Source organism: Lissotriton helveticus, chromosome 6, assembly GCF_964261635.1.
Source record: "Lissotriton helveticus chromosome 6, aLisHel1.1, whole genome shotgun sequence".
Classification (NCBI taxonomy): Eukaryota; Metazoa; Chordata; class Amphibia; order Caudata; family Salamandridae; genus Lissotriton; species Lissotriton helveticus.
Genome location: NC_136067.1, coordinates 519,728,560 through 519,756,512, shown reverse-complemented (window position 1 = coordinate 519,756,512; position 27,953 = coordinate 519,728,560). Strand labels below are relative to the sequence as shown.

General features: G+C 48.5%; 1 protein-coding gene across 4 annotated transcripts in view; it reads right to left on the bottom strand.

Annotated features, from left to right (window-relative positions):
* Window positions 1-27,953, bottom strand: part of ZNF451 (zinc finger protein 451) — a 776,596-nt gene that overhangs the window by 486,674 nt on the left and 261,969 nt on the right. For all 4 annotated transcript variants that reach the window (XM_078647977.1, XM_078647979.1, XM_078647978.1 and 1 more), the window contains exon 6: window positions 9,349-9,475. In XM_078647977.1, coding sequence (XP_078504103.1) covers window positions 9,349-9,475 — 127 coding nt within the window. The remainder of the gene's footprint in view (window positions 1-9,348; window positions 9,476-27,953) is intronic.

Genomic DNA, 27,953 nt, shown 5'->3' with positions numbered 1-27,953 from the left:
GTACCTGCTTTGCCCCTGGTTGAATGAGCCTTAGGCTTACCCCCTAAGGTCTTATTCGCTTTCTGATAACAGAGCTGGACACATGACACAATACATGACACAATCCACCTAGAGATGGACTGTTTCGAAGTAGCCAGACCAGTCCTAACCGACCCATAGTTGATAAACAGCTGGTCGGATCTACGAATATCCTTGGTCTTATCCAGATGGAATTTCAACACCCTTCTGACATCCAGGGAACGAAGAGACCATTCCGCTGGAGTGGAAGGATTCTGGAAAAATTTTGGTAAAGTTATAGTCTGATTAACATGAAAATCAGAAATCACCTTGGGAAGGAACTTAGGGTGAGTGCGCATAACAACCTTAGCAGCATGAAATACAGTATAAGGTTCCTGGCAACACAATGCCTGAATTTCACTCAATCTGCGGGCCGATGTAATGGCCACAAGGAACGCCGCCTTCCAAGACAGGTGCTGCAGTGAAGCCTTACGAATAGGCTCGAAAGGTTCCTTCACCAGCCTGGACAGCACCACATTCAGTTCCCATGAAGGCGTAGGAAGCTGAACAGGAGGGAACACCTTCTTCAACCCTTCCAAAAAATCCTTCACAGGAATCTGGAAGAAGGATGTTCGTGAAGGGCATTTTCTGTAAGCAGTCAATGCAGCTAGATGAACCTTAATGGAATGAAAATTAAGGCCAGACTGAGCTAGATGCAGAAGGTATTTAAGGATAACATCCTCCTTGCAGGTCGTCGGATCATAGTTCTTAGACATGCACCAGATGCAGAATCTCTTCCATTTGTAAGCATAAGAGGTCCTAGTAGATGGCCTCTTAGCCTCCTTCAATATGTCCATGCAATCCTCAGGAAGATTCAAGTGGCCATATTGCACTATATCAGGAGCCATACCGCCAAACTCAACGATGAGAGGTTGGGGTGCACTATCTGCCCCCCGAACTTCGTGAGAAGGTCCGGCCAACACGGCAGCCGCCGATGAGGTAGGATCGACCGGTGAAGCAGGTCCGTGAACCACCACTGTCTGGGCCATTCCGGCACAATGATGATCATCCGCGCCCGGGATCGGGCCAGCTTGATGAGCACAGCTGGAATCAGGGGAATGGGTGGAAAAGCGTACAGAAAGCCGTTTGACCAGCTGATCCATAACGCGTTCCCCAGAGTCCGCGGCTGGTAATACCTCGAGGAGAAGTCGCGGCATTTGCTGTTTTCTGCGGTGGCGAATAGATCCACCTCTGGAGTGCCCCACATGGCGAAGATGTCGTCGAGCACCTCGTCGTTTATGACCCACTCGTGGTTTTCGTAAAGCAACCTGCTGAGGGCGTCCGCCTGAACATTCTGCTCACCTGGCAGATGAGTTGCCGTTATCGTCAGTCCTCTGGCTAGCAGCCAGTGCCAGATCGCCTGCGCTTCCTTTGACAATGGGCGCGATCTCGAGCCCCCCTGCTTGTTGAGGTAATACATCGTGGTCGTATTGTCACAAGCAAGGAGTTGGTCTGGAAGGACGGATGAAAGGCCTTCAGTGCCAAGTGAACAGCTCTGAGTTCCAGGAAATTGATGTGATACGTGGACTCTGTCGGAGACCACGTTCCCAGGATCTGTAGATGGTCTGAATGCGCTCCCCAGCCCAGGAGAGACGCATCCGTCACGATAGTCTGAGTTGGGATGTCCTTGTGGAAAGGAACCCCTCTGAGGAGATTCTCTGCTGAGCACCACCATCTCAGGGATTGTTGGGCGTGAAGAGACAACTGAATCCGGTCGTCCCAACACCCTTTCCTCTGGTCCCACTGGTCCTCCAAACATTCCTGTAGCGGCTTCATGTGTAGACGCGCGTGCGGAGTGAGGAAAATACAAGAGGCCATCGATCCCAGTAGAGAAGACACTGTCCTCACTGTTGTAGATGGAGCAGCTATGAGAGCCTGAGCCTTTCTTGGATAAGCGTCTCTCCTCCGAAGGAGACATGCTTGCCGACAGCGTATTGATGGAGGCTCCCAAGTACTGCAGGCACTGTACAGGAATCGGGACAGACTTGGACAGATTTATGTGCAACCCCAGACGGTTCAACAGGACGGCCGTCCTGTTGAAGTGCAATTGCGCTTCCTGGAAGGTGGAGGCTTTGATCAACCAATCGTCCAGGTACGGGTAGACAAACACCTTGTTCTTTCTCAGGTGCGCTGCTACCACAGCCATGCATTTCGAAAAAGTCCTGGGTGCAGACTTCAGTCCAAACGGTAGTACGGTGTACTGATTGTCCCCTCTCTTCCTTTTCTTTGCCTGCCCTGAAGGGGGGGGGACCTAGAGGCCGTACCCCTGGCAGCCGAGCGACGGCGCTGCCGCGACCGTGGACTTGTGGTGACCGAAGACACAGTCCTGGCTTTGGAACGCCTCCTGGAGGGCGATGCTCTCCTCCTCGACGCTGAGCACCTTTTCGACGTCGACGAACGCCGTCTCGACGTCGAGGAACGCCGTCTCGACGTCGAGGAACGCAGTCTCGACGTCGAGGAACGCAGTCTCGACGTCGAGGAACGCCGTCTCGACGACGATGAACGCCTCCTCGACATCGATGATGATGATCTCCTTCTCGACGTCGACGATTTCCTTCTCGACGCCGAACGTCGAGTCGACCTTGATGGTGAACGACGGTGACGCCTCGACGTCGACCGCCGGCGCCTTCTCGAACCCTCTCGACGTCGATGATGACTCGATGACGAAGCAGTTCTCGACATCGACCTCGTCGGAGGTCTCGACGTCAATCCCCTTGAAGTCGACCGTTGACGTCGCTTCGACCCACAGCCCTGGTGAGACGGGGAGCAGACCGTGGTCATTCCTCTGGCCTTCTTCTTACTGGGGAGCCCCCCAGAGGCCTCAGCACGGGCAGATGAAGAAGCTCCTTCCTGTCCAGACCCACCTTGACCTTGCTGTCTGCTTTGCTCCAGTCCTTGGAGCCTGATCTTCTCTCTGTCCTTCAGGGTCCTACTGGAAAACTGCAGGCAGATCTCACAAGTCCCAGGAACATGAGAAGAAGGGAGACACAGGATACAGACCCTGTGTGGATCAGATCTTGCCTTCTTCCTGGCACACTCTGGACATTTCTCAAATAAGGCAGGCATATTTGATAAAAGAGTGGCCAAAATTACCAGAAAAGTGAAGAAGAGGCAAAAATACATCGAGTGAACACACTAACGCTTTAAAAGTGCCAAAAAGTTAACAAAACACCCAAAAAGGGAGAGCTCAATGCTCCAGGGTCCTGCTAGCAGGAGCCGGAAAAAAGAACTGAAAGTAAAAGGAAGGGGCTGAGCATGCTGGGATACCGAGGGTCTCCAGAGAGTTCCTTAAAGGCACGGTATCCCTTTTCAAGACACATAATGCCAGCCTATGGAGGCTTGTCTGTCCTTACCTTCCTCTCTATCATTCCAAGGATTTGGTGAGGGGAGGAAAGTTTCTCTATGGGAGAAACTTGACAGATTGTGTTAAATGTGTTATTGGTGTTATATCCTTGGCATTTCTAGTTGAAGTACTGGACAGTGTAGCCTTGTAGGAACAGGCTGCATTATTGTCTTTAATTTTCTCTTAAGTGTCTATGCAGGACTGCAATGAAGACAGCTTAAGAGATTATTTTTGATTGCTCCGGGGTCCACGCACATGGGAGGAACTATTCACTAGATTACGACTATACACAGAGATCCCCTACTACAGAACCATTGTTATTTAACCTACCAGTGGCAAATAGATTTGGGGCCTTGGAAGAAGTAGATTGACTTACAATAAAAAAAAGTCTGATTAGGCGCCCACCCACCAAAGGGACCAACTGGAGAGGAATCTACTGTACAGCACACAACCCAGTATGGCCATTATATCCAGGGCAGGGAGGGAATATGCGAAGGTGCAAGTAGAAAAGACTCCAAATGATTGGGATAAGGTACCTACAAAGGAAGGGTCAAGGGCTACGAGGTTGAACCCTAGTGATGACTCCACGAGTGCACTTCCCAGTTTCCTTGATCCCCATGCCCAACCCAAACTACTAGGAACATCAGACACACCAAATCCTTATGTTAACAGGGTGACTCTGGAGGGAGCTCCTATCAGAGATGGGGAAGCGCCCTAATGATTACACCAGGGAAGAACCACTACCCAATAATGAAATCTATGCTGGCACTCCAGCAAGACAAAATTTAGCTACCAAATTGAGGATATTATCCTGGAATGTCGCGGGCCTCAAAAGAAATTGAGTTGCCCTGACTGGGGGGCTTTTGGAGGTTTTTTTTATGTATGTATGTTCCAGGAAACTAGGGCAACGGAGGAGGTGTCGAGTATGGGGTTTGCGGCACATAGAAGAGCTGCCATTTCAAGCAGTAAGGGTAGGCCAGGGGTCCCCTACCTTTTCTGTAATGAGAGCTTCTTATGTTCAATGAAACTCATCGAGAGCTATCAATCGTATTAGTGTTGTAACAGTAACCTAATCAGTCAAGATTTCATTAGTAGTCACCATATGCAATATTACTACCAGTGCCTACATCAGTGCATCAAGCATGGTTGGCAGCAGTAATGTCTAGAAAGAAAAAAAAAAGGATTTGTCAATCTAGAATGTCTCTACATGGGTAATATATAACAGGCCATGGCTGCAATGTCTTCGGCACCAATATAATATTTGTAAAAGGTATCTCCAACGCCACATGATTTATCACTCGAATATCAGCTTCAAATATATTTTGAAAATACATCCATTCTATGTCAGGATATAGAGGAGATGATTAGGCTTTTCTTTCCTCGTTTATTACACCAGCAGTCATTTTCGAATTGAACAGAAACAACACCGAAAACTTCATATCCCATGAGTCTTCAGAAAAGCAACACATTCCAGAACATAGAGACTCTAGCTAATCAGGAGTCTCCTGATTCCATAACTGACAACGAGTCCTGCAGCGCTTCCTCTTTCTTCGCTGCTGCATCCTCGGTGTCAATTAAGTGCCTCTCTTCCTCAGGGGTTTGGGGATTGCATGTGGCCTTGTTTATTTGGCACCTTTCTTCATTCTAAGTCATTTATCGGTACTGTGTGTTTTTATTGGCCTGTGAAGCTTCTACTTCTTCAGCGGGGACGGTTATCCCCTCCTACGCGGCCGTATTCGTCAGTTTCATTTGCCGGCTTTGAGGGCGCGGCAGTCCTCCGGCCACCAGAGGGCTGGCGCCTCTGCGTCTGTCTTCAGGCGCTCTTTGCTTGGCGGGCGCGAAACAGAGGTGGCGTAAGTTTCAGGCTTTGCCAAGCACCTTTGTCCACGTCGTTGGGCTCCCCAGCTGCCTGGTGTTTTTGATCACCCCTCGTGCATTAAGACCTGCAGGTTCAGTAGCCTGTTGTAAAATCCTTCCCAGGCATTCTTCTGTTTCTCAAAGCCTGTGTAACAATAAGTGCGTTTACATGTTTCTGTGGAGCAGTGTCTCCTATTAGTCTATTACTGAGAGCCTGTTACTGCTGTACCTCAGTGGCTGGCCCCATCCCCTTTCCACCCTTGTTAACATTTAACTCCCACCCATTACTATCAGCCCTCTGACCCGGTGGGTGGCCACCTTGCTTACCTGATACTCACCTCTTGTCCTCCATTTCTTCAGGACCACGTTGGTCATGGAGGAATTTGACGACTATTACAGGGAGGGTGAGGAGGCCCAGTATTTCCCTATCACAGATGATTTTTGTGATGCTGCAGACACCTCAAAATTAGGGCGGTCTCCATGCCGGGGGCCCCTCTGGAAGAAGATCTGGCGCAGAAGTGCCTCCAACCCCTCCATGCGAGGAGGAGCTTCCAGGGCCCTCGGAATTGGGATAGGTTGGAGGGCTGTAGTCTGTTCCCTGAGGAGGGGTGTGGGGGTGTTTGATGTTATGGCTGTGGCTTGGGGGAATACAAGGCTGAGTTGAAGACAAGAGACTTGAGCCCCGAGCTAGCTTAGCGGTATTAATAGGTCATGTGGTGTAGGGGAGTAAAGACAAGTAAAAACAAGTCCCCAACAAGATTTCCATTAAAACAATAAAATTAAATTAATTGACAAAGGAGGATCACACGTTAGGCATGAAACGGTCGGACGGGCAAGGTACGCTCACCATGGAGTCTGTTGAACCCTCCACCACCACAGGCCAGGACGACAAAACCTTGGTATGTTTCATTTGGGGTAGGCACAGATTGCAGATAGGACCAACGCCACAAGTTAGACTTGCCAGTACCTGATGCCAACTTGTCAGAACCGCTTGGAGCTCCTGAGCACACTCATTTGGACTGGGGCATGGGTACTTCTTGTGCTTGCCAGATTTTTGGTATTGCAGTGGTCGCGCAGGGCAGCCCCGGGGAAGTCCGGCACGGAACAGGGAGGAGAATCTTCTGGCAGGTCAAGAATGTGGTAAGCCTCCCTCAGTGTCTTTGGTTGAAAAAGGTACCCCTCCCAGCAGAAGACCAGTCTTCAGGGGTGTCCCCATCCATCGGTCACCTCTTTGGCACAAAGAAACTCAGTACCAGGCTTGAAGTCTCTGTGGCGCTGGAGGTTGAGAAGCAAAATGTCTTGGAAGAGTCCAAATTAATGTCTGCTGAAGTGGACCGGTTGCTGGGTTTTCTTAGTATGCCTTCCATGGCTGGAAAGTCAAGCACGCTGGCCAGGGTGTCCGTTGACTTGGAGTTGGGAACTTAGTTCAGTGTCCTCAGCCCAGCCCAGCACAGGACGAGCGAAAGAGGCCTGTACATATGCCTGGATATGAGAACCCTCGGAGCCCATGGGGATCCCCCCCCCCCCGAGATGAACATTATTATGGCGGAATCTGTTCAAGGTCCTCCACCTGGGCCAAGAGGTTTTTGTGGTGCTTATGAAGGCAGATTATCTCCTGACGCAGCATTTCCAATTCTTTGCTTCTGGCCGATTTGTTGTTTTCAAGGGAGGAGACTCACTAACCCATTGAGGACAGATCCTGTCTCACCTCCCGCAGGTCCTGACAGAGGTCTATCTTGGGGGCCTGTATCTCCGTCTTAAGAGAGTTGAACAGGGAAGCCAGAAAGGCCTGGGTCACCAGGGCCTGTTCTGAGTCAGGTGCCTCTTCCGAGTCTGCTTGCGTAGACCAGGCCGGGTCCTTGGAGAAAGCAGGTCTGGAGAAAGTGAGCATATCCCGCACTGATTGGTCAAGCTTGCCTTTCACCCCTGCCATGTCCTGTGGTCGAGGGGTGATGGGGTCTCTGGCCGTCGCCGCCTCACACAGATTTCTTAGTTACAACGCCTAGCAGGCTTCTCGGCGGGAGATGTCCACTTGGGCCATCCCAGTGTGAGTTTGGGAGGGCTAGGGATAGGGCACAGCTCCTTGCTAAGAAGTAGCTCATTTGGGTGCTTATACTTCGGCATGGGTGCAGGCGGGGCAGAAAGGAGTTTAGAGTTGACACCAGTCATGGCAGTGGAACCATAGAATCCCCTCACGGACCACTTGCTCCCTTTACTGGCTGTGCTCCTGGTGCCAGGGGCCCCAGAGAATGCCCTAGTATCCACGTGCCCCCCCACCGGGTGAACGAGGTTCTCTCTAGGGCACAGTGGCGACACCTTCCCCAGCACCCCCAGCCGGGGTAACCCACTGGGGTTGGTGCAGCAATCTCAGAGTCAGGGGGGGCGCCAGGCACCTAGATAAATGTAGGGGAAGGTGTTTGTCCAGGCGATCAACTGGGGCCAGGTGAGGGTCCCAAGTTCACAGTGTGGCCTCCAACCAGCCCTGGGGAGGGAGAAGAGAGTCTGCCCATTTGCCAGCCGTTAATGGTGCGGGTGGAAAGCGATGTATCAAGACCAGCGGCTGTGCAACTTGTAGCTCTGGCCACAGGGACCTACGTTTCTGGTGCCAGGAGCAGTTATTGGCAGAAGTGGAGGGCGTGGCTGGTGGAGGATCGAGGAGTATGTCTTACTCTAATGCCATCTTGTCCACGCCCCAAACATTTTCTTTTTTAAATGGGCAAAATTTTAAGTTCAGAAAAATGTTCGACAAAAATGTTCATAATATGGAAAAAATTTTAGCACTTTAAATTCTCCCACCTAAAATAATAGCTGTATTTTTCAGTTATAAATATGGCACTGTATCTACCAGCCACTGGGAGCAAGATGCCTGCTGTGTCTAGAGACGTCACTTTTTCTAGGTTGGGCCCTTTTTAGCAATACCAAAGAGGAACTAAAGTTTGATTAAACCTGGGAACAGGATGATAATGCTCAGAAGGTTGGACACAGCTATTTTCTCTGAAGTGCTTTTCCTACCACTTAAGTACAAATTACATCATGTAGAGAAAGTAGTTTTTACCTGGCCCCTATTCTGTTCCTCTTCCCTACCACAACGAAGTCCTTGCATATGCGTCACATAGGAGCACATGGATCTCATAACAGATCTTTAGGTCTATTGACTACAGCCAAAAGATGGCAAATAAAATGGTACTAGACCTTGTGCTGTCTACATTTTCCTGGTTTCCGAAATAACGCATGGAGTAGTGGATTGTCTTAATGACCATATTTACTCGGGAATTCTGGACCTAGTTAGACACCATCCGACAGGACTTGTTAGTGGGACTTCATTGAAAGTGTCCATGGCAGGAGGGGTGTGCAACATGAAAATCCTTCCAAGCAAGCTGACAGCTCAAACTCCTCAAAGATAGACTACGAGTGGCGGAAGAAGGTAACATATAAATTAAAATGTTATCCCCCCAAAAGAAAGCAATGCAAGTTGTCCCAGAAACCGTTATGGTGGGGGCAAAAGGGATTGAATTGAGATAGCGATGAGGGTCTGTGCATACAAACCTCTCACATGCTAAGTAATAGTTTCCTCCCCGACCTCACCAAGAGGGAGGTGGAGAAGAGAACACATACTAGCACACTGCGCTCTTGTTTTAAGACCCTATAATCAGTTACAAGTCTGGCCACAGAATTATAAAGTTGGGTTTCAGGCAGGTGCAAACTGATAACATCTTTGTGGCCATCTCAGTTAGTATACTGCATATTTTACATAAACAGCCCTCTCCTTCAACAAGTTTTAAGTGCTCTCAACCTCTTCTGTAGTGGCTGCTTCTAAGCGGGCAATAGCTATGCTACCCACCACAAACTGTTCCATAGTCGATCGCAGTACATCATCATAAGAAAAGCAAAGGAATCGTTATTTTTGTGGTAACTCGGTTGCCCTTCGTTAATTTTAGCACCACAGTATGGTGTCAGTTGACATGATTTATGAATGCAAGAGACCAGCATGACAATAGTTTAATCATCATAAAAAAAGAAAAAATAATCTTGTACTCCTGTGTACACAATACATTTCATGCAGTTGTGAAACAATTTTGCTGTAGTCTTGCCTTCATTAACAGGTGATCTGTATACTCCTGTTGAGTCGTGAATCTTCTGCAGCAAACCACACAGGCATAGCTGTTTGAGGGAGTTCCATGAAGAGTAACTGTAGGATCACATGGAGAGTGGTCAAACCTGTAACACAATAAAACTAATATAAACACTGAAAACAAAACCAACTGTACTGAACTTAATCAGATTTTCTTAAACAGCATTACTATAAAGAAAAAACCATAATGAAGAATCACTTTAGACAAAGAAAGAGCTATTAGATATATCGCCAATTGGGATGCTGGGTGATGCTAGAATTTTTTCTGACAGAGTGCTAAGGCCCTATCGGGTGCTTTCTCAGACCATGATGTACTGTAATAAAAGAACATTTGGACGCAGTGGCAGCTTTGATACCAGTAAGCACCTGCTTCTAACAACTTGTAAGAATTGAAGAACCTGTAAGGGTAAGCCCACAGTGGTGACCCTAACAAGCCAATGAAGGACTCATCACTGGCAAATTCAACTTTACCACTGTCGCTAACATGCTTCATTCTATGTCAGGACCGGAGGCTCAGATTATGCCTTCTTCCTTTGCTTTATTTTTTACAGCAGCCATTTTTTAAACACAATAACAAACTACTAGTCCCATGAAGAGTAGGGAAATAGGAAAGTTCAGAACATAAGTCCTTCTTCTCTGTCCACACCCCAGCCTCCACTTGGTCCTTTCACTCTGTTTCCTCTTTCTCTTTCTTCGCTCCTGTTGTGGGGGTAATGCCTTGATCATTTGCCTGAATTGTGGTGTGGTTTCACCTTATCTGTTTACTTTGGAGATTCCTATAGTCGCGGGACGCGTTTGCTTGTCTTAACCAACAGCATGCCCAGCTAATACTGCGGTGGGGTCCTCCCACCACTTGGGGGCGCTGTGCCCTCTCTATGGGCTGCGCAAGTCAGGCACTGACAGAGTGCTGATGAGCGCTGTCTGGTAGAGAGCCTATCCTGGCCACCAGCTACCCGAGAGACACCTGTTATTGGGTATGTAGATGAAACTTGGACCAGAAGACTCGGAGGAGATGGGGAAAAAAAGGACTCAACCCTACGTAAGTACCTATGAACTCCACGGAGGCTGTATGCCGAGTGGAAACACAGCAGTGTGTCCAATAGAAGTCAACGGGGAAGTCGTGACTGCAGCTTTTTAGAAGAAGGACTCTTCCCAGTGGACCATGAGGAAACCTCGTGGAAGACAGAAGGTTGGAAAGTCACCTCACCTGTGGATACCCCGGGAACCAGGACACCTAAACCAGGGAAGCCAGGTGCATAGGTGAGAAGTGACGTCGGAAACCGCCGTAGACCACAAAGGAGGACCTCAGGAAAGAATCCGCTGGTGAGGCTCTTCAAGAGTCTGGTGGAATCCTAGGGTGGATTCTTGAAGAGGAGAACCTGCAAGCAGAGGGGACAGAGTCTATGCTACTCTGAGGTGACCAGGAGGCACAGAAGAGCAATGCCTCCCAAAGTTGGAAGGTTCAGGAGTGAGGACGGTGACCTTGTCGCTGCAGCCGTGAGTACCAGGCAATGTTGAGGAAGACCAGGAGCCATGCATGAGCTGTTGCACGGCGCTTTGGAAAGGTTAACTTGCTCACCTATTTGAATCTGATTATTTAAAAAGTTTTTACTCAGCTTGTTATGGCATTGGGAATTGGGGGGAATGTTTTCTATAAATACTGCAAGAAAATAGCTATTTTTAAATGCAGAAATTGTTTTAATTTTGTTTGTTATCTCTTTTTAACTTCACTTGGAGTGTGTTATAGTCCACACAACTTTATTTGCACTTTTGGGAGGCTACTGCTGGTTAGCGGCCATCTTGGACTTGACTTGCGCTGATCGCGGTCAGCGTTCCAGTTGTTGCACGCTGCATGCCGGTATCAGCCATACCCTTTTTAAATGGCCTCCGTTCGGACATGCAGCGGTCGCGCATAAGGCAAGCCCATCTGCGCTAAGTCAGCGCTCAGGGCAAGTCAAACTGCCCGATTTAAATTAGGGACCAGAAATAACACCCAGTTATCGAGTAAGTTAACGATAAAAACAATAACTAATCTCTTTAAGAGAATAAAGCTTATAAAACAATTCTAAAATCTATCATTGACTGAACATTAAAGTAATGAAAATTGATGTTTATATTTGAAATGCATTTGATTGAAGGTCCATTCCAAAATCTGCGGCAAAGATTCATTGTACTGGAGACAGAGTAGCAGAGATGTGAGGCCACTACTGTATGTAATTTACATTGAATTGATTGTCCATTGACCCCAAATGTTAGGCACAATCAAATCCGGTAGCACAGAGACAGTTTTCGTCTTGTAGGGAGTTATAAAATAAATCCCACAAGTTACTTAATAGTCCTGATTCTTGATTCCAATGGAGAGTGCTAGGGAGTGCAGAGTGCTATGGAGTGCAGAGTGCTAGGGAGGTGCAGAGTGCTAGGGAGGTGCAGAGTGCTAGGGAGGTGCAGAGTGCTAGGGAGGTGCAGAGTGCTAGGGAGGTGCAGAGTGCTAGGGAGTGCAGAGTGCTAGGGAGTGCAGAGTGCTAGGGAGTGCAGAGTGCTAGGGAGTGCAGAGTGCTAGGGAGTGCAGAGTGCTAGGGAGTGCAGAGTGCTAGGGAGTGCAGAGTGCTAGGGAGTGCAGAGTGCTAGGGAGTGCAGAGTGACTAGGGAGTGCTAGGGAGTGCAGAGTGACTAGGGAGTGCTAGGGAGTGCAGAGTGACTAGGGAGTGCAGAGTGCTAGGGAGTGCAGAGTGCTAGGGAGTGCTAGGGAGTGCAGATTGCTAGGGAGTGCTAGAGAGTGCAGATTGCTAGGGAGTGCTAGAGAGTGCAGAGTGCTAGGGAGTGCAGAGTGCTAGGGAGTGCAGAGTGCTAGGGAGTGCAGAGTGCTAGGGAGTGCAGAGTGCTAGGGAGTGCAGAGTGCTAGGGAGTGCAGAGTGCTAGGGAGTGCAGAGTGCTAGGGAGTGCAGAGTGCTAGGGAGTGCAGAGTGCTAGGGAGTGCAGAGTGCTAGGGAGTGCTAGGGAGTGCAGAGTGCTAGGGAGTGCTAGGGAGTGCAGAGTGCTAGGGAGTGCAGAGTGCTAGGGAGTGCTAGGGAGTGCAGAGTGCTAGGGAGTGCAGAGTGCTAGGGAGTGCAGAGTGCTAGGGAGTGCAGAGTGCTAGGGAGTGCAGAGTGCTAGGGAGTGCAGAGTGACTAGGGAGTGCAGAGTGACTAGGGAGTGCAGAGTGACTAGGGAGTGCAGAGTGACTAGGGAGTGCAGAGTGACTAGGGAGTGCAAGGGAGTGCAGAGTGCTAGGGAGTGCAGAGTGCTAGGGAGTGCAGAGTGCTAGGGAGTGCAGAGTGCTAGGGAGTGCAGAGTGCTAGGGAGTGCAGAGTGCTAGGGAGTGCAGAGTGCTAGGGAGTGCAGAGTGCTAGGGAGTGCAGAGTGCTAGGGAGTGCAGAGTGCTAGGGAGTGCAGAGTGCTAGGGAGTGCAGAGTGCTAGGGAGTGCAGAGTGCTAGGGAGTGCAGAGTGCTAGGGAGTGCAGAGTGCTAGGGAGTGCAGAGTGCCAGGGAGTGCAGAGTGCCAGGGAGTGCAGAGTGCCAGGGAGTGCAGAGTGCCAGGGAGTGCAGAGTGCCAGGGAGTGCAGAGTGCCAGGGAGTGCAGAGTGCCAGGGAGTGCAGAGTGCCAGGGAGTGCAGAGTGCCAGGGAGTGCAGAGTGCCTGGGAGTGCCAGGGAGTGCAGAGTGCTAGGGAGTGCAGATAGCTAGGGAGTGCAGATAGCTAGGGAGTGCAGAGTGACTAGGGAGTGCAGAGTGACTAGGGAGTGCAGAGTGACTAGGGAGTGCAGAGTGACTAGGGAGTGCAGAGTGACTAGGGAGTGCAGAGTGACTAGGGAGTGCAGAGTGACTAGGGAGTGCAGAGTGACTAGGGAGTGCAGAGTGACTAGGGAGTGCAAGGGAGTGCAGAGTGCTAGGGAGTGCAGAGTGCTAGGGAGTGCAGAGTGCTAGGGAGTGCAGAGTGCTAGGGAGTGCAGAGTGCTAGGGAGTGCAGAGTGCTAGGGAGTGCAGAGTGCTAGGGAGTGCAGAGTGCTAGGGAGTGCAGAGTGCTAGGGAGTGCAGAGTGCTAGGGAGTGCAGAGTGCTAGGGAGTGCAGAGTGGCTAGGGAGTGCAGAGTGACTAGGGAGTGCAGAGTGCAGAGGGCTAGGGAGTGCAGAGGGCTAGGGAGTGCAGAGTGACTAGGGAGTGCTAGGGAGTACAGAGTGACTAGGGAGTGCTAGGGAGTGCAGAGTGACTAGGGAGTGCTAGGGAGTGCAGAGTGACTAGGGAGTGCAGAGAGACTAGGGAGTGCAGAGTGCTAGGGAGTGCTAGGGAGTGCAGAGTGACTAGGGAGTGCAGAGTGCTAGGGAGTGCTAGGGAGTGCAGAGTGCTAGGGAGTGCAGAGTGCTAGGGAGTGCAGAGTGCTAGGGAGTGCAGAGTGACTGCAGAGTGCTAGGGAGTGCAGAGTGCTAGGGAGTGCAGAGTGACTGCAGAGTGCTAGGGAGTGCAGAGTGCTAGGGAGTGCAGAGTGACTGCAGAGTGCCAGGGAGTGCAGAGTGCCAGGGAGTGCAGAGTGCCAGGGAGTGCAGAGTGCCAGGGAGTGCAGAGTGCCAGGGAGTGCAGAGTGCCAGGGAGTGCAGAGTGCCAGGGAGTGCAGAGTGCCAGGGAGTGCAGAGTGCCAGGGAGTACAGAGTGCCAGGGAGTACAGAGTGCCAGGGAGTACAGAGTGCCAGGGAGTGCAGAGTGCCAGGGAGTGCAAGGGAGTGCAGAGTGACTAGGGAGTGCAGAGTGACTAGGGAGTGCAGAGTGCTAGGGAGTGCTAGGGAGTGCTAGGGAGTGCAGAGTGCCAGGGAGTGCAGAGTGCCAGGGAGTGCAGAGTGCCAGGGAGTGCAGAGTGCCAGGGAGTGCAGAGTGCCAGGGAGTGCAGAGTGCTAGGGAGTGCAGAGTGCCAGGCAGTGCAGAGTGCTAGGGAGTGCTAGGGAGTGCAGAGTGCTAGGGAGTGCTAGGGAGTGCAGAGTGCTAGGGAGTGCAGAGTGCTAGGGAGTGCAGAGTGCTAGGGAGTGCAGAGTGCTAGGGAGTGCAGAGTGCTAGGGAGTGCAGAGTGCAGAGGGCTAGGGAGTGCAGAGTGCAGAGGGCTAGGGAGTGCAGAGTGCTAGGGAGTGCAGAGTGCTAGGGAGTGCAGAGTGCTAGGGAGTGCAGAGTGCTAGGGAGTGCAGAGTGCTAGGGAGTGCAGAGTGCTAGGGAGTGCTAGGGAGTGCAGAGTGCTAGGGAGTGCTAGGGAGTGCAGAGTGCTAGGGAGTGCAGAGTGCTAGGGAGTGCAGAGTGCTAGGGAGTGCAGAGTGCTAGGGAGTGCAGAGTGCTAGGGAGTGCAGAGTGCTAGGGAGTGCAGAGTGCTAGGGAGTGCAGAGTGCTAGGGAGTGCAGAGTGCTAGGGAGTGCAGAGTGCTAGGGAGTGCAGAGTGCTAGGGAGTGCAGAGTGCTAGGGAGTGCAGAGTGCTAGGGAGTGCAGAGTGCTAGGGAGTGCAGAGTGCTAGGGAGTGCAGAGTGCTAGGGAGTGCAGAGTGCTAGGGAGTGCAGAGTGCTAGGGAGTGCAGAGTGCTAGGGAGTGTAGAGTGCTAGGGAGTGCAGAGTGACTAGGGAGTGCAGAGTGACTAGGGAGGGCTAGGGAGTGCAGAGTGACTAGGGAGTGCTAGGGAGTGCTAGGGAGTGCAGAGTGACTAGGGAGTGCTAGGGACTGCAGAGTGACTGCAGAGATTAAGCTAATGGCAATGTATTTGACAATGCCATTTATTTATCTGTTTTCAAAACCAACACATAAATACAAATGTTGTCATTTACAATGCCAATAGCTCTAACTTTTCCAAAGGCGAAACCATTGCATTGTAAATGCTTGTTTTTTTTCCTGAAGCAGACGCCCTGTGGCTCTCGGCAGCCGGGTAACGGCAGTCGGCCGCGGCAGTCTCTTCGCTAATGGATGATGGTGGTTGTCGTCAGAGCCGTTGCTAGGCTCTCACTACTGTCGGCGCTCCCCTGTGGCTAAAACTGTTGGCGGCAGGCATGGAGCCTCTTCGTGATTGAACCGGTACAGGGACAGGGGCCCTTGCTCAGCACTGCTGTGCCTCTTCGGTGTCTTCAGGCTTCCTATGTTGGCAGCATTACGAAGGGTCTCCGCTGAACGTGACAACGCCCACCCTTCCTGGAGGACCTTCAGTGTTTGTGGGGTGATATTTGCACATGCGTTTGACGGCTGACTAGCGGGTTGTGTTTCACGCCCTGGCGCAACGAGCAGTTGTACAGAGAAGCAAGTGTCTACGTGGGCCGCCGGTTCACTTCATCCGTGTGGTGGCGTGCGTTGGGTGGGGGGGGGGCAGTGAGGCAGAGTCACACCAGACTCCTCTCACCTGGATATTCTGCGGGTTCGAGGATGCCGCTATCTTCTCCCCCTTCTCACGTGGCGGTTTCACATCTCACATGGCGCCGATCCCAGCGCACACAGCCACATCTCTCCGAGCCTAGAGCTCGCCTTGGCAGATCTCCTTCCTTCGTCGAGGGATCGTTGTTTGGCCGGCCCAATGCGAAAAGCTGACGCTGGGATAGCAGTCACTGCATGTTTTTTTCCCCGTGAGGTGATTCCACTGGCGATTGGTTTTGGCATGCTTATTGTTCGCCTCCTGAGGTGAATTCTCCTTGCTTCCCCCAGCGCGTTCCTATTACAGGCCTCTCTGCTTGTGAGGTGCTCCTTATGGACTTTCTGCCGTTAGCGCTTGTGAGAGGAGCAGGCATGGAGGAAGACGTCCGTGTCTCTGTGCTGCGCAGCGGTTTCAAGGCTCCCCCGACCTCTCAGCCTCACACGGAGCCGCTTCAGGGGAGTGATCAGACGTCTGGTTCCGGGCCACGCGTCGGAAAACCACCGAGCAATGAGGTAGGCCTGGATGATGTGACGCAGGCTGGGCAACACTCACCCTGGCGGCGAGTCGCGCCAGCTGAAGGCGCTCCCGTGTGGGAGACGCGTGGGCGGGCTTGAACCGGCAGCGTCGATCTCCTCACAGCAGGCTTCACACGGAGCGATGCGGGTGGGCACCGCAGCTCCCCCTCTCGGCGCAGGCAGTCTCCCGGGAGTCTGGCAGCCGCAGGTGGGCACCGCGCACTCCACGGTCGAGAAGCCGCAGGTCGGCAGGCACGCGTCGGTATCAACCGGCCTCGCCGTCAGTGTAGGGTTCGGGCCTCAGGCCCACATGGTACCGAATAACAGACGCCGACATTGAGCAGAGTACTGTGATAACTGGCCAGGAGCACGTGCACTCCGGCCCCTTTTATTAACAGGGTCACCTGACTGGTGACACCTGTGGTGGGTGGGTGTACAGTGTGCGACATCACAGGCAGACCACTAGAATGTATCCAGCCGGATACTGCATGCCCATGGGCCTCTTGGCGCTACTTTTCAGACAGACGGCAGATTGCTACCGATGATAGGAGTAGTAGTTACTTAGTGGATAAAAAGACAGGTTTTCAGGGATTTTCTAAAAGACCATACATTTGGGGCTGCTTTTTATGTTTAGGGGGAGCGTGTTCCAGAGTTTCTGAAATACAACTTCCTCTTCCCCAGTGCACACTCTTGGCTCCGGGGATCAGTATAAATTTACTGGTGGTCCGGCGTAGCTAAGGGGGGGGGGGGGCCTGTCCCAGGCGGCACAATGTTGAGGGCAGCCGCGCCGCGCGCGCGGCCCTGGCAGTTTGAAAGTGTGCGCTGCGCGCTCATGACCTGGGCCTGGCTGCTTTTGTTCCCAGCTCAACTATTCGTCTGTCCCAGCCTTCAGGGCCGTCAATCAATCTTGTAGCGCACGAGCGCTACCAATGACGGCCCTGACTGCTGGGCGACATTAAATGCTTTATTTTGGCCGGGCCAGCCCTGCCCCTGCGATGAGAACCGCTACGCTCCCCCAGCCCGGCCAGCCTCCCTTGTGCATAGCCGCCCCATGAGAAGGCAGTGGCGCACGTCACAGGATCCCAGCCCGGCCACCGCCGTCTATCTCCCAGCCGGAGGGAGCAGCCCCCACCGCTCCCCGACACCATGGAGCTGGGGGTCTTCCTCAGAAGCGTCCTGGTTTGCTGCATTGTCGTGTTCAGATCAGGTAAGAAAACTGCTTTTAACGTGGCATATATGGGAATTTACGAAAAGGCACGTGCTTTGTCGTGTGCGCGTGTGAGTGGGTGCGCGGGGTGCCAAGACAGTTTCACAAAGTTTGAGGAATGCTATATCGGTACACACAGAGGGGAGGCGCAGAAAGGCTGCGGACAGCTGTGAGCCCTGCTGATGTGGCTACGCTCACTGCGGGTGTTTGGGCCCTGCTCCCTGATCATGTGTGTGCCCTGCTCCCTGATCATGTGTGTGCCCTGCTCCCCACCTTGTGTGATCTGCTCCCTGCTCGTTTGGGCCCTGCTCCCTGATCCTTTGTGTGTCCTGCTCCCTGCCTTGTATGCCCTGCTCCCCACCTTGTGTGCCCTGCTCCCTGCTGGTTTGGGCCCTGCTCCCTGATCATGTGTGTGCCCTGCTCCCTGCCTTGTGTGCCCTGCTCCCTGCTGGTTTGGGCCCTGCTCCCTGATCATGTGTGTGCCCTGCTCCCTGATCATGTGTGTGCCCTGCTCCCTGCCTTGTGTGCCCTGCTCCCTGCTCGTTTGGGCCCTGCTCCCTGATCATGTGTGTGCCGTTCTCCCTGCCTTGTGTGCCCTGTCCCTGCCTTGTGTGTCCTGCTCCCTGCGTTATGTGTCCTGCTCCCTGATGGTTTGTGCCCTGCTCCCTCATCACGTGTGCCCTGCTCCCTACTGGTCTGGGCCCTGCTCCCCTGTGTTCGTCCGTCCCAGCCTTCAGGGCCGTCAATCAATCTTGTAGCGCACGAGCGCTACCAATGACGGCCCTGGCCTGCTGGGCGACATTAAATGCTTCATTTTGGCCGGGCCAGCCCTGCCCCTGCGATGAGAACGACATAGCAGTGACACGTCACACGCGTCACAGCTACGCTCTCTCGCGCTCATTCTGGCCTGTTGCTGTTGGGGCAGTCAGTGGCAGTGCTGCTCTCTGGGGATTGGTCTGGCTGCTGAAACAACCACCCATACCTGCCACAGAGACCCTGGAGTGAGTCACGACGAGTGAGGTAAGACTGTCACTGGAGAGTTTTCAGAGAGGATATTTAGAGAGTGGACACAAATAAAGCAAATGATGCCTAGGACACTAGTAGCAAAATCTATAGTAATAGGTGAGATAGCTCAATTGTCTCCCCCTACGACAAATATATTATCTTGAACAAAATAAATTCTTGTGTTAGTTTTAGTGAAGTTTCCCACCTCCGCAGAGAGAACACTATATACTATTTTTCATTTGTTTTTCACTTTAATTGAAAAAGAATAGGATTTAGGCTTATATAATTTTTGAGCCTATTTAAAACGAATGAACAAAGAAACATATATATTTACACCTCACTTTTTACATAAAACTATACAAACACATATATATATATTCACTGAAAAAACCATAGGTTATAGACCATATATAGTTAGGAATTAGCATTTACAAAACCTTGAAAATTCACTGAAAAAACCATAGGTTATAGACCATATATAGTTAGGAATTAGCATTTAGAAAACCTTATTTTACTCACACAAAACCATTGAAATTCCATATATAGTTAGTTGCACTAACTATATATCGCGCACCCACAATCCACTGCTGATGATGTCACATATTACATCATTCATGACATGGTCAGTGACATCACTGATGACATCACTGATGACATCTCAAATGACATCACTGATGACATCACTGATAACAACATCCAGTGATTTTATGTTTCTGTAAAGTTTAAATATGTCTTACATATTGAAGAATGAGTGGATGTATAAGTGTCTGGACGAAGGATTTAGTAGGTGCATGACTGACTGTATGAGTGAGTGATTAAATGTGTCTCACTGAGTGCATGGGTTAGTGACTAAACTGTCTTAATTTGTGCATCATTATGTCTGTTGTTCTGTAAACTGTTGCATGTGTTGATCAATAGCTATATGAGTAACTATATGGGTTATTGATTGATTGTCCAAGTATTTGTATGGGAGACTGAGTGTGTGTGTGGCTGGCTGGGAGGTGTGTGACTCTGTGCAGATCAATGTGTACTTATATCAATGATTGTATAACAAGGTAAGTATGTGTTAGTATATGTTTGAAAATATAAGGTGCTCTATGTTTAACTATATAGACAAGAAAATGGAAGTGTGATTGATTCTTTACAGGACTGACTAGGTGTGTGAGTAACTCCATGGATGAGTGGCAGAGTGTGAGTGTCTGTATAGGTGTATGAGTGCATATGATAGTGTTGTAAAGATGAGTGATTGTATGTATGAATGATTGTATGGGTGAATGAGTGAATGTGTGTGTAGACGTAGGAATCAGTGAGTACATATGTAGTAACTAGTATTGGTGTGTCAATGGTTTCAAAAATTATACTCTGTATTTAACACTGGGTGAAACAGGTTATATTAAAATATGAGGAGATGCATTGTATTGTCACATGAATGATATCATCAGTGATGTGGTCATTGATGTCAAATGAGATGTCATCAGTGATGTCATCAGTGATGTCATTTGAGATGTCATCAGTGATGTCATCAGTGATGTCACTGACCATGTCATGAATGATGTAATATGTGACATCATCAGCAGTGGATTGCGGGTGCGCGATATATAGTTAGTGCAACTAACTATATATGGAATTTCAATGGTTTTGTGTGAGTAAAATAAGGTTTTCTAAATGCTAATTCCTAACTATATATGGTCTATAACCTATGGTTTTTTCAGTGAATTTTCAAGGTTTTGTAAATGCTAATTCCTAACTATATATGGTCTATAACCTATGGTTTTTTTCAGTGAATTTCATTGGTTTTTTAACAGCTAATATCTGTAGCTGTAAAATGTATTCTTCTTTAAATCCAAAAATATATTTTATATGTTTATTAATTTTTTTTTAAAATATTTTTTTTTCTTCGTTCCCGCTTCGCGAATCGGGAAGCTTCCCGTTAGCTGACCTTGATGCCGCGAAATAGACCGCGAACCGGTAAACGTTTCTTTACCGCAACTGCCGCGTTAGAAAACAACATCGTGACGCCTCCCGTCCGCATGACGTTTCGCGTTGTCGCGTGATACGTCATATGACGTGCTACGTTAGCGAACTGGTACGCTTACCGAGTCGCAAAGCACAGGTTTCTGGAAGCAAACCGGGAGGCCCTGCAAAGCGCTTAACGTAAACACAGCAGGTCATGTGACTTGGTAATAACACTTTTCATTGGTTCATTTCACTTTTGGTTTCCTAATGATGTAAGACTAGGTCATATAATCTAAATTGAACACTTTTCATTGGTTGAGAACTATTGTTTTTCCCAAATGATGAAAATCCCTCCTTCTTTCCTCACTCTGACTTTCATCATTGTGAGAGAAAGACCCTTTGTTACCAGTGAGCAATGGCTTCTTTAGTAGCTTCAGCTGGTGCTTCCCCACCACCTCCACCACATCCAAGGAAGAGTGGACCACCTGCTCAAGTTATAATTCAGCAAGAAGAGGAAGAAGAGGAACAGGACGACGAGCACGAAGAGAGGCACTTTTTGCCTGAGGAGCCCAGGACGTCTCACCGGAAAGAAAACTTCATTTGGCAATTTTTTAAAATTCCCAAAGGTCAGAAAAAAGTAAATGCAAGATACGTAACTTGCCTTATATGTCAAGATAGACTGTCCAGAGGGACCGACAAAAAATACAGTTTCGGAAACTACACAATGCATCGCCATATGACTAGGTGGCATCCTAACAACTACAGTGCTGCACAGTTTCGTAACGACCTAGATAATCTCCCTATTATGGCCAGAAGATCTGTTGTACCGGAAGTAACGGGACCAGAGGGCAGGGAGATGGTGCCAAATATTCAAACGAGATTTCATGAAGTAAAACACGTCTGCGTACATTGCAATGGATTCATTTGCTACGGAGAAAGAAGCATCACTCTGATCAACAGAGCTATTGACTATCATATGCAAGTTTGTACGAAACGCCCCAAATAATAAATACTTTTTTTTTGTTTTGTTGCTCCTGTTGAGCCCTTTACAATGAATCGTTTTCATTGCCCCCTGCAAGAAAAACCCAAAAAAATATAAAAATGTTCAGAAAAATAATAAAAAAATTTAAAACAACAAAAACAATTAAAAAAAAAGTTCTTTTCAGAACTACCTCCCCGTTATTAAAAAATTGGTACAATATTTGGAACTGTGCCAACCTCTATTTCTCGTAGTTCGCTTCCCAGTTCGCTCGCCGGTACGCGAACCGGAAGTGAACCAAAATTTTTTTTTAAAAAAAAGAACAGTAAGTATAAGGGAAGGAAACAGACACTTATGTTAAAAGAAAGACAGCTATAGGGGAGTAAACTAGAGATACTATTACCCGTAATCCACTGCTGATGATGTCACATATTACATCATTCATGACATGCTCAGTGACATCATCAGCAGAGGATTGCGGGTTTTTTGGCAACGTGCCTTATCCACGGTTTAATAACGCTGCCTTTTGCTTTATATACGTTTTCAAATTGTATGAAATATATACCAATAGGTCGTTATGAACCTTTAGGTAGTGCTTTTCTTCATGAGGTCTGGTCGCTTCCATACACATACAGATGTTTCAAAGATGATCAAGAAGTTTATCTGAATGGAGAGGAATGCACTGAGACGCCAGATCATTCACTAATGTGTAGGCACATACAGTTACACGGTTCATGCAACAAACACCGACCAAATATGGCTTGCGTGTTGCAAGGCACGCCAGTTCCTGCTATCATCCCCACGTTCAAGTTGTTGGAAAATGGTAGTTATTTGATGCTCAATAATGAAGATTGTTCTGGGTTAATTAAAAGTATTCCTTTTATCGTAACAGTAAGTGAACGGGTTATTTGCTGCAGAAATGTTCTATTTCCTCCCACACATGAACATAGGGAGTTTTCAATCTGGCCACAAATACCAACCTTGGGAGCACATTTCAACGGCATGGCAAGAATAAGAGCTCTTTTGTCTCAGAGAGAGGTGGCCTTGAGTTCGGCCCGTGAAACTTTCGTGCTTCACATAGCGAACACCCGTACAGAGGTGCAGACCCTTTTAAATACTGATTCGCCTTTGCATTTCAGCGACATGGTTCGGACTATCTTTAACGCGTCCTCCACAAAGGCCCTGGCGCACTTTTTTAAAGTTGTTACCAGTGGTCTCGTGACTTCATTTGAGAAAATCTTTGGAGTCATCCCTGCTTTCTTTCATTCTATTTTTTCCACTCTGCTTCGTGGATTCCCATTTTTACTTGCATTACCAGCGGACGCTCTTGTGCTTTTTTACATTTTTAAATATGGATGCCCCTCCTGTGCAAGCTCCCGCCCTGCAGCTGCTGACACTGTTCCGCAATCGCATGCTAGAATATTATGGCACAATGCCGTTGGCGATATTAAGCACGGCATATGGATTATCTTTTCGATTCTCCTACTTCACCTGTGTCCAGCCTGTATTTCACTGCCTGACCTGTGATTTCGATTGGGCCATTGATTTGTGTCTCTGCGGACCGGTTTCTCCTGACGTCGACTTTAATCAGCTGATGACTCCTATCATTACTCACGAGTTGGTTTGTCCTGGCGAAAGGATTATGGCTGTGGCATTGATGCATGGACTAATTGGTCCCTGGAATTTACTGGCGGCAACACAGTCTTTCTTGGAACAGAGCTTTCTTGAAAACCCACCGAGCTGTCCTCTGATGGTGATAGAGGATCCGGTGCTGGGAGAGCACGTATGTTCTTTTCCGCTTTTAAATTGGATGGCTGAACTCTTTTCGGATGAAGACGGTGACTTCCTATTGGAGGCTGTTGCAGCTTATTTTGCATACACAGTTATGTCATAGACCTTTTTCATGTTTGATATGCTGAGTACTAGCATTTCATTGACAATTCATTGACTTATTTGTCAAGTTTTTATTATTTAGCTTGCCTATTGGCTTAAGACTCGATAAAGTACTTGGCTGTTTTATTTTTCTTTAGCATTAAATTTTCCTAGTTTTTAATGTTTTACCTTGCGGACCGTCCACATATAAAGTTGCAATCTGCTCTCATGAGATGGCACTTCTATTATCTTATTCAGTTCGTTTCCGGATCATGGGGAGGTGTCATCTAGGTCCTGGATATCTTTACACCGTGTTAAGTTAGCATGGGCTCATTACCGGTTTAAACGCCATTTTTCCTTTTTTGCAACTTCTGCACACGACACTTAGTTGTTGCTTTAGCTTTCAACCTAGTAGTTCATCGTGGTTTACATGAGAATAATATGTTATTGCTCTACTATCTGCTTTGCTTGTTAAACTATATCTGTACAGCGAGTGCTGAAGTTTCAAGAACAACACGATACAGAATTGTTATGAGGTCTGATCTCCACGACTTCATACTCATAACATAAGTGCAGCTTCTGCCAATTCTGGGCATGAGGCGGGTTTTATATTGCTTTGCCGAACACACATACACAACAGTTGATGCGGTTCACATGAAGAGAGAGCTGGTGTATGCTGATGTGATTCCTTCAAATCTAAGACACTAAAGTATGGGCACGCCCTAAACCAACACAAACAGACCTTCTTAGCAAATAATATAATATGTGTATTATGGAGGGTGAGATATAAGCAGCCGCGGGCCGTGGAGGGAGTTACGGTGGGGCAGGGAGGCGGGGAGGGGCAGGGTGGAGCCCTCTCCACCCTGCCCCTGCCCCTCCCCCTCCCCGCCTCCCTGCCCCACCGTAACTCCCTCCACGGCCCGTGGCTGCTTATAAGTGTTGCTAACTCTTATTCATTTACAGCATGTTAACATACTGTCACCATTCGCTTTTTATGTACTAGTAACTATGCTGGTAATTTTGCTACTGATAATATGTGTACTTGTATTATCTAAGATACTACGCCTGAGAAGACGGCATTAGTAAATAAACATTTCAAATACACATGTGTTCTTCTTAACTCCATGTTCTGGTTTCTAAGAAATATATAACGACCGACTGTTCATGAGTTCCACGTATCCTGAGGTACTATAAGTTCATATTCTGGATTGTCTAAACATTGAGAGTTTGTTATATCCAATGTGACACTGTACCTAGCTTGCTAAGGGGTTTTTGATTACTAAGGTGAGTTTTGGGGCACCCTAATTCGCCGAGGTTCCAATCCTCTGTCCACAGTTCTGTGTGAGAACAGAAACCCTGCGACAGGGGCACCCCCGACCCTTGCTGGAGCTTCATCATACTTGCGATACAACTCCAGCAATGCGCCACCTTTACGGCACAGATACATCACGCATCTGTGCTGTTTTTGCCCCATGATGCGCCGCATTGTAAATGCAGCACACCATAGGTGACGGAACAGCGGCACAGAATGACTAACACATCCCTGGTGATGCGCCAGTCATCATAAATCTATCCCTATGCTTCTTATCTTGTTAGAGATGAACCGCCATATGTATCATCAAAGTTTTTTGCATTTCCTAAATAGCGAACTTTAAGGAATAAATAGCGATTCTTTACCATTCCTAGTTTGCGATGAGCTATTTGCTAATTACAAATTACCCATTCATTTCCTTCATTTCCATAGGGCGGTTGGACTCACTTTTAGCTCGAACGGCTGAATGGATTTCCACGAAATTGGCAAAATTGTAGGGACTGGTAGCCCGATGTGCCTTTGCTATGTCTCAAGATATATGCTCCAGTGGTTTTTACGAAAATTAACTTTGAAAAATATATATTGGGCTACATTGGCCTATATATATGTTGGAGCCCAAATGTAGCCCAATGTAGCCCAATGAAGCCCAATGAAGCCCAATGTAGCCCAATGTAGCCCAAAGATGGCCGCCAGAGACAAAAAAAACAAATGTAGCCCAAATATCAGCCAGATGTAGCCCAACTATAGCCCAGTGACAGAATGACCAATCAGCTTCGCAAACCTCCGTTACGCGAAGCGGAGCGCTGTTACAGATATATATCTTTTTTTGAACGTTAATTTCTCAAAATCCACTGGAGCACATATATTGAGACCTAGCAAAGGCACATCGGGCTACCAGTCCCTAATATTTTACCAAGTTTCGTGCAAATCCATTCAGCCGTTCGATTATTATTATTATTTTTTTTTTTTGCCCCGCGGGGCCCTTTTAAAACCTCCACATCAAACCTAGGGGGTCAGCGAGGATCTACTATGCCCCCTTATGGTCATTTGCCCCTTCGCTTTGGCCTCCTCTTGTCTCTCGATCCTACCGAGAGACAAGATGGCGGCCGCTACGGACTGTTTGGAATGTTTACAGACGCCGGAGAACCAATCAGCTTCGCTTCACAAAGCTCCATTGCGCGAAAAGTACGCGTACTGGAGCGCTGCCCGGTCCGCTGTTACAGATATATATCTTTTTTTAAACGTTAATTTCTCAAAATCCACTGTAGCACATATATTGAGACCTACAAAAGGCACATCGGGCTACCAGTCCCTACAATTTTGCCAAGTTTCGTGCAAATCCATTCAGCCGTTCGGGCTAAAAGTGAGGCCAAAAGTAGTTGAATTCTGGAATAATGGTAAAAAATATTGATAGGTGGTACAGGTGTAGAATCTGTTGAAGTCTGTAACTTTTAAGGGGTTAAAAAATAATGGTTACTATTTGCAGGCAATATAGCTAGAGGTGCCATCTGTCCAGTTTGGAATACTAACTTGAAAGCATACGTTACGCTTCCTTGTGCGAACATCATATTTGTTGCACACAACAGTGCAAAATAGAAGGATAGACTTTCAGTAATGTTTCATACTGCTAGGGTTTGCCAGTGCTGAAAACTATAGAGAAACTATTTGCTGCAAAGCTGGCCATGTGTTTAGCTGTATGTGCGGTCAACGTATATTTGTACAGGTACATAGGAACTGAGGTATTCATGGCAGTATTCCACAGGGCTGTGTCTAATGAGATTGGTCCCATTCAATGGTGGGTGCTCTGAGGAAGAGAAAGATTGGACATCCGTTAGTAATTTTTGCCTGGGTGATATTTAATTGTCAGATTTAGCCTACCATACAGCCAAAATACTTTTTCAACTCTAAGGAGTGAACCAGATGTTATGTTAAGATAGCATTCAAATCAACCATATGAACTTCTGACATCGAGCCATAACACATGATATCCCTAAAAGAAGGGAGAAAATGTTATTGTAAGGTGACACAGACACTGGGCGCCTTTAAATGCTAGTGCAAGTGCAGAGGGCGATTGAAATGGGACATATTGAATTTTTATATGTTAAACCAAGTGAAGAGGGTTCCAGGACAACAACTGATCAGGATTGCAAATTCTGTAATTTGAGTATAACAAATGTTAAATGTCGTATACTTGTAAAGCGCACAGCTGCCCCAGCAAAGGGGCGTCCCGGCGCTGTATACAGCTGGGGAACCCGTCCTGGCTTTCCCTGTGGGATGGTCCCTACTGGGAATCCCCAAGGTGGAGCCAGGCATCACCGGCGTTGATGGGGCCATTGTGGAGATTAGGCAAGCTAATGCCCAGATTTGCCAAGTGGGACCCCAGGTTAGAGTAGGCACCGAGGCGAGAATTGTCGAGTCCGCTGACCCTGGTCCACGACCTTGCCGCGTTGGGAATTGAACCCTGGTCCCGGGCCGACTTCTGCTCCCGGGTCTGCTGCCTCTAACCAGTGAGCCACACCACTCCACTAAACCATGAGACTTCATCTTTTGTGTGATGACTTGGCAAGGTATCCTCTTACTTTGCATCTGCGACTCAGAAGTTTGTGATTCCTGCTGAAACTAGCCTCAAATGGAAAAGCAAATCTCTGCATTACTGATACAAGTGAAACATTGCTGCTAGACGAATGGGGCCAATCGCAAGGCCATTCATGAGTATGCAAAGTAGTGCTCCTGCATGTTCTTAAATGCTTTTGTGAATTGGCACTGAAACATTTAACATTGGAATACAATGGAGATTTTTAGTGACTGTTCATACAAACTACTACAATTTTAATGGGAGGGCCGTCTTTGCATTTTTACTAATAAGGAGTTGAACATGTCGGATTCACAAAGGCCTTTATGAGTATGTGATCTCGTACTCCTGTTTCTCATACAGGCCTTTGAGAATCACCCCACATCATTTTGTCATGTAGAGTCTTGCAAATCAAACAAATGAAATTAAAGTAAAGGCCTTTTAGAGCCAGCCAGAGAGACACCAACACTTTTGAAATATGATCAGAATTGTGGAGACCCAATGACAGGAGATGGCTTTTTACGTTAACTGGAGCCAGTAGATGGCTTTAGTGAAGGCTCTAAAATAGCTCCTATTGCCATCGACTATACCGAGCTGAACAAAAGTATGTTCCGCTGTTACCCAGTGACGAATGTCAAGATAAAGAAAGATGTGTCTGTGGTGATGGTCTAGTCTAGTCTTGCACGGACCGGAGCCGGATGTGCGCCAGCGGAAGCGGAAGGCAGCCATGTCATTAGGCGCTGACCG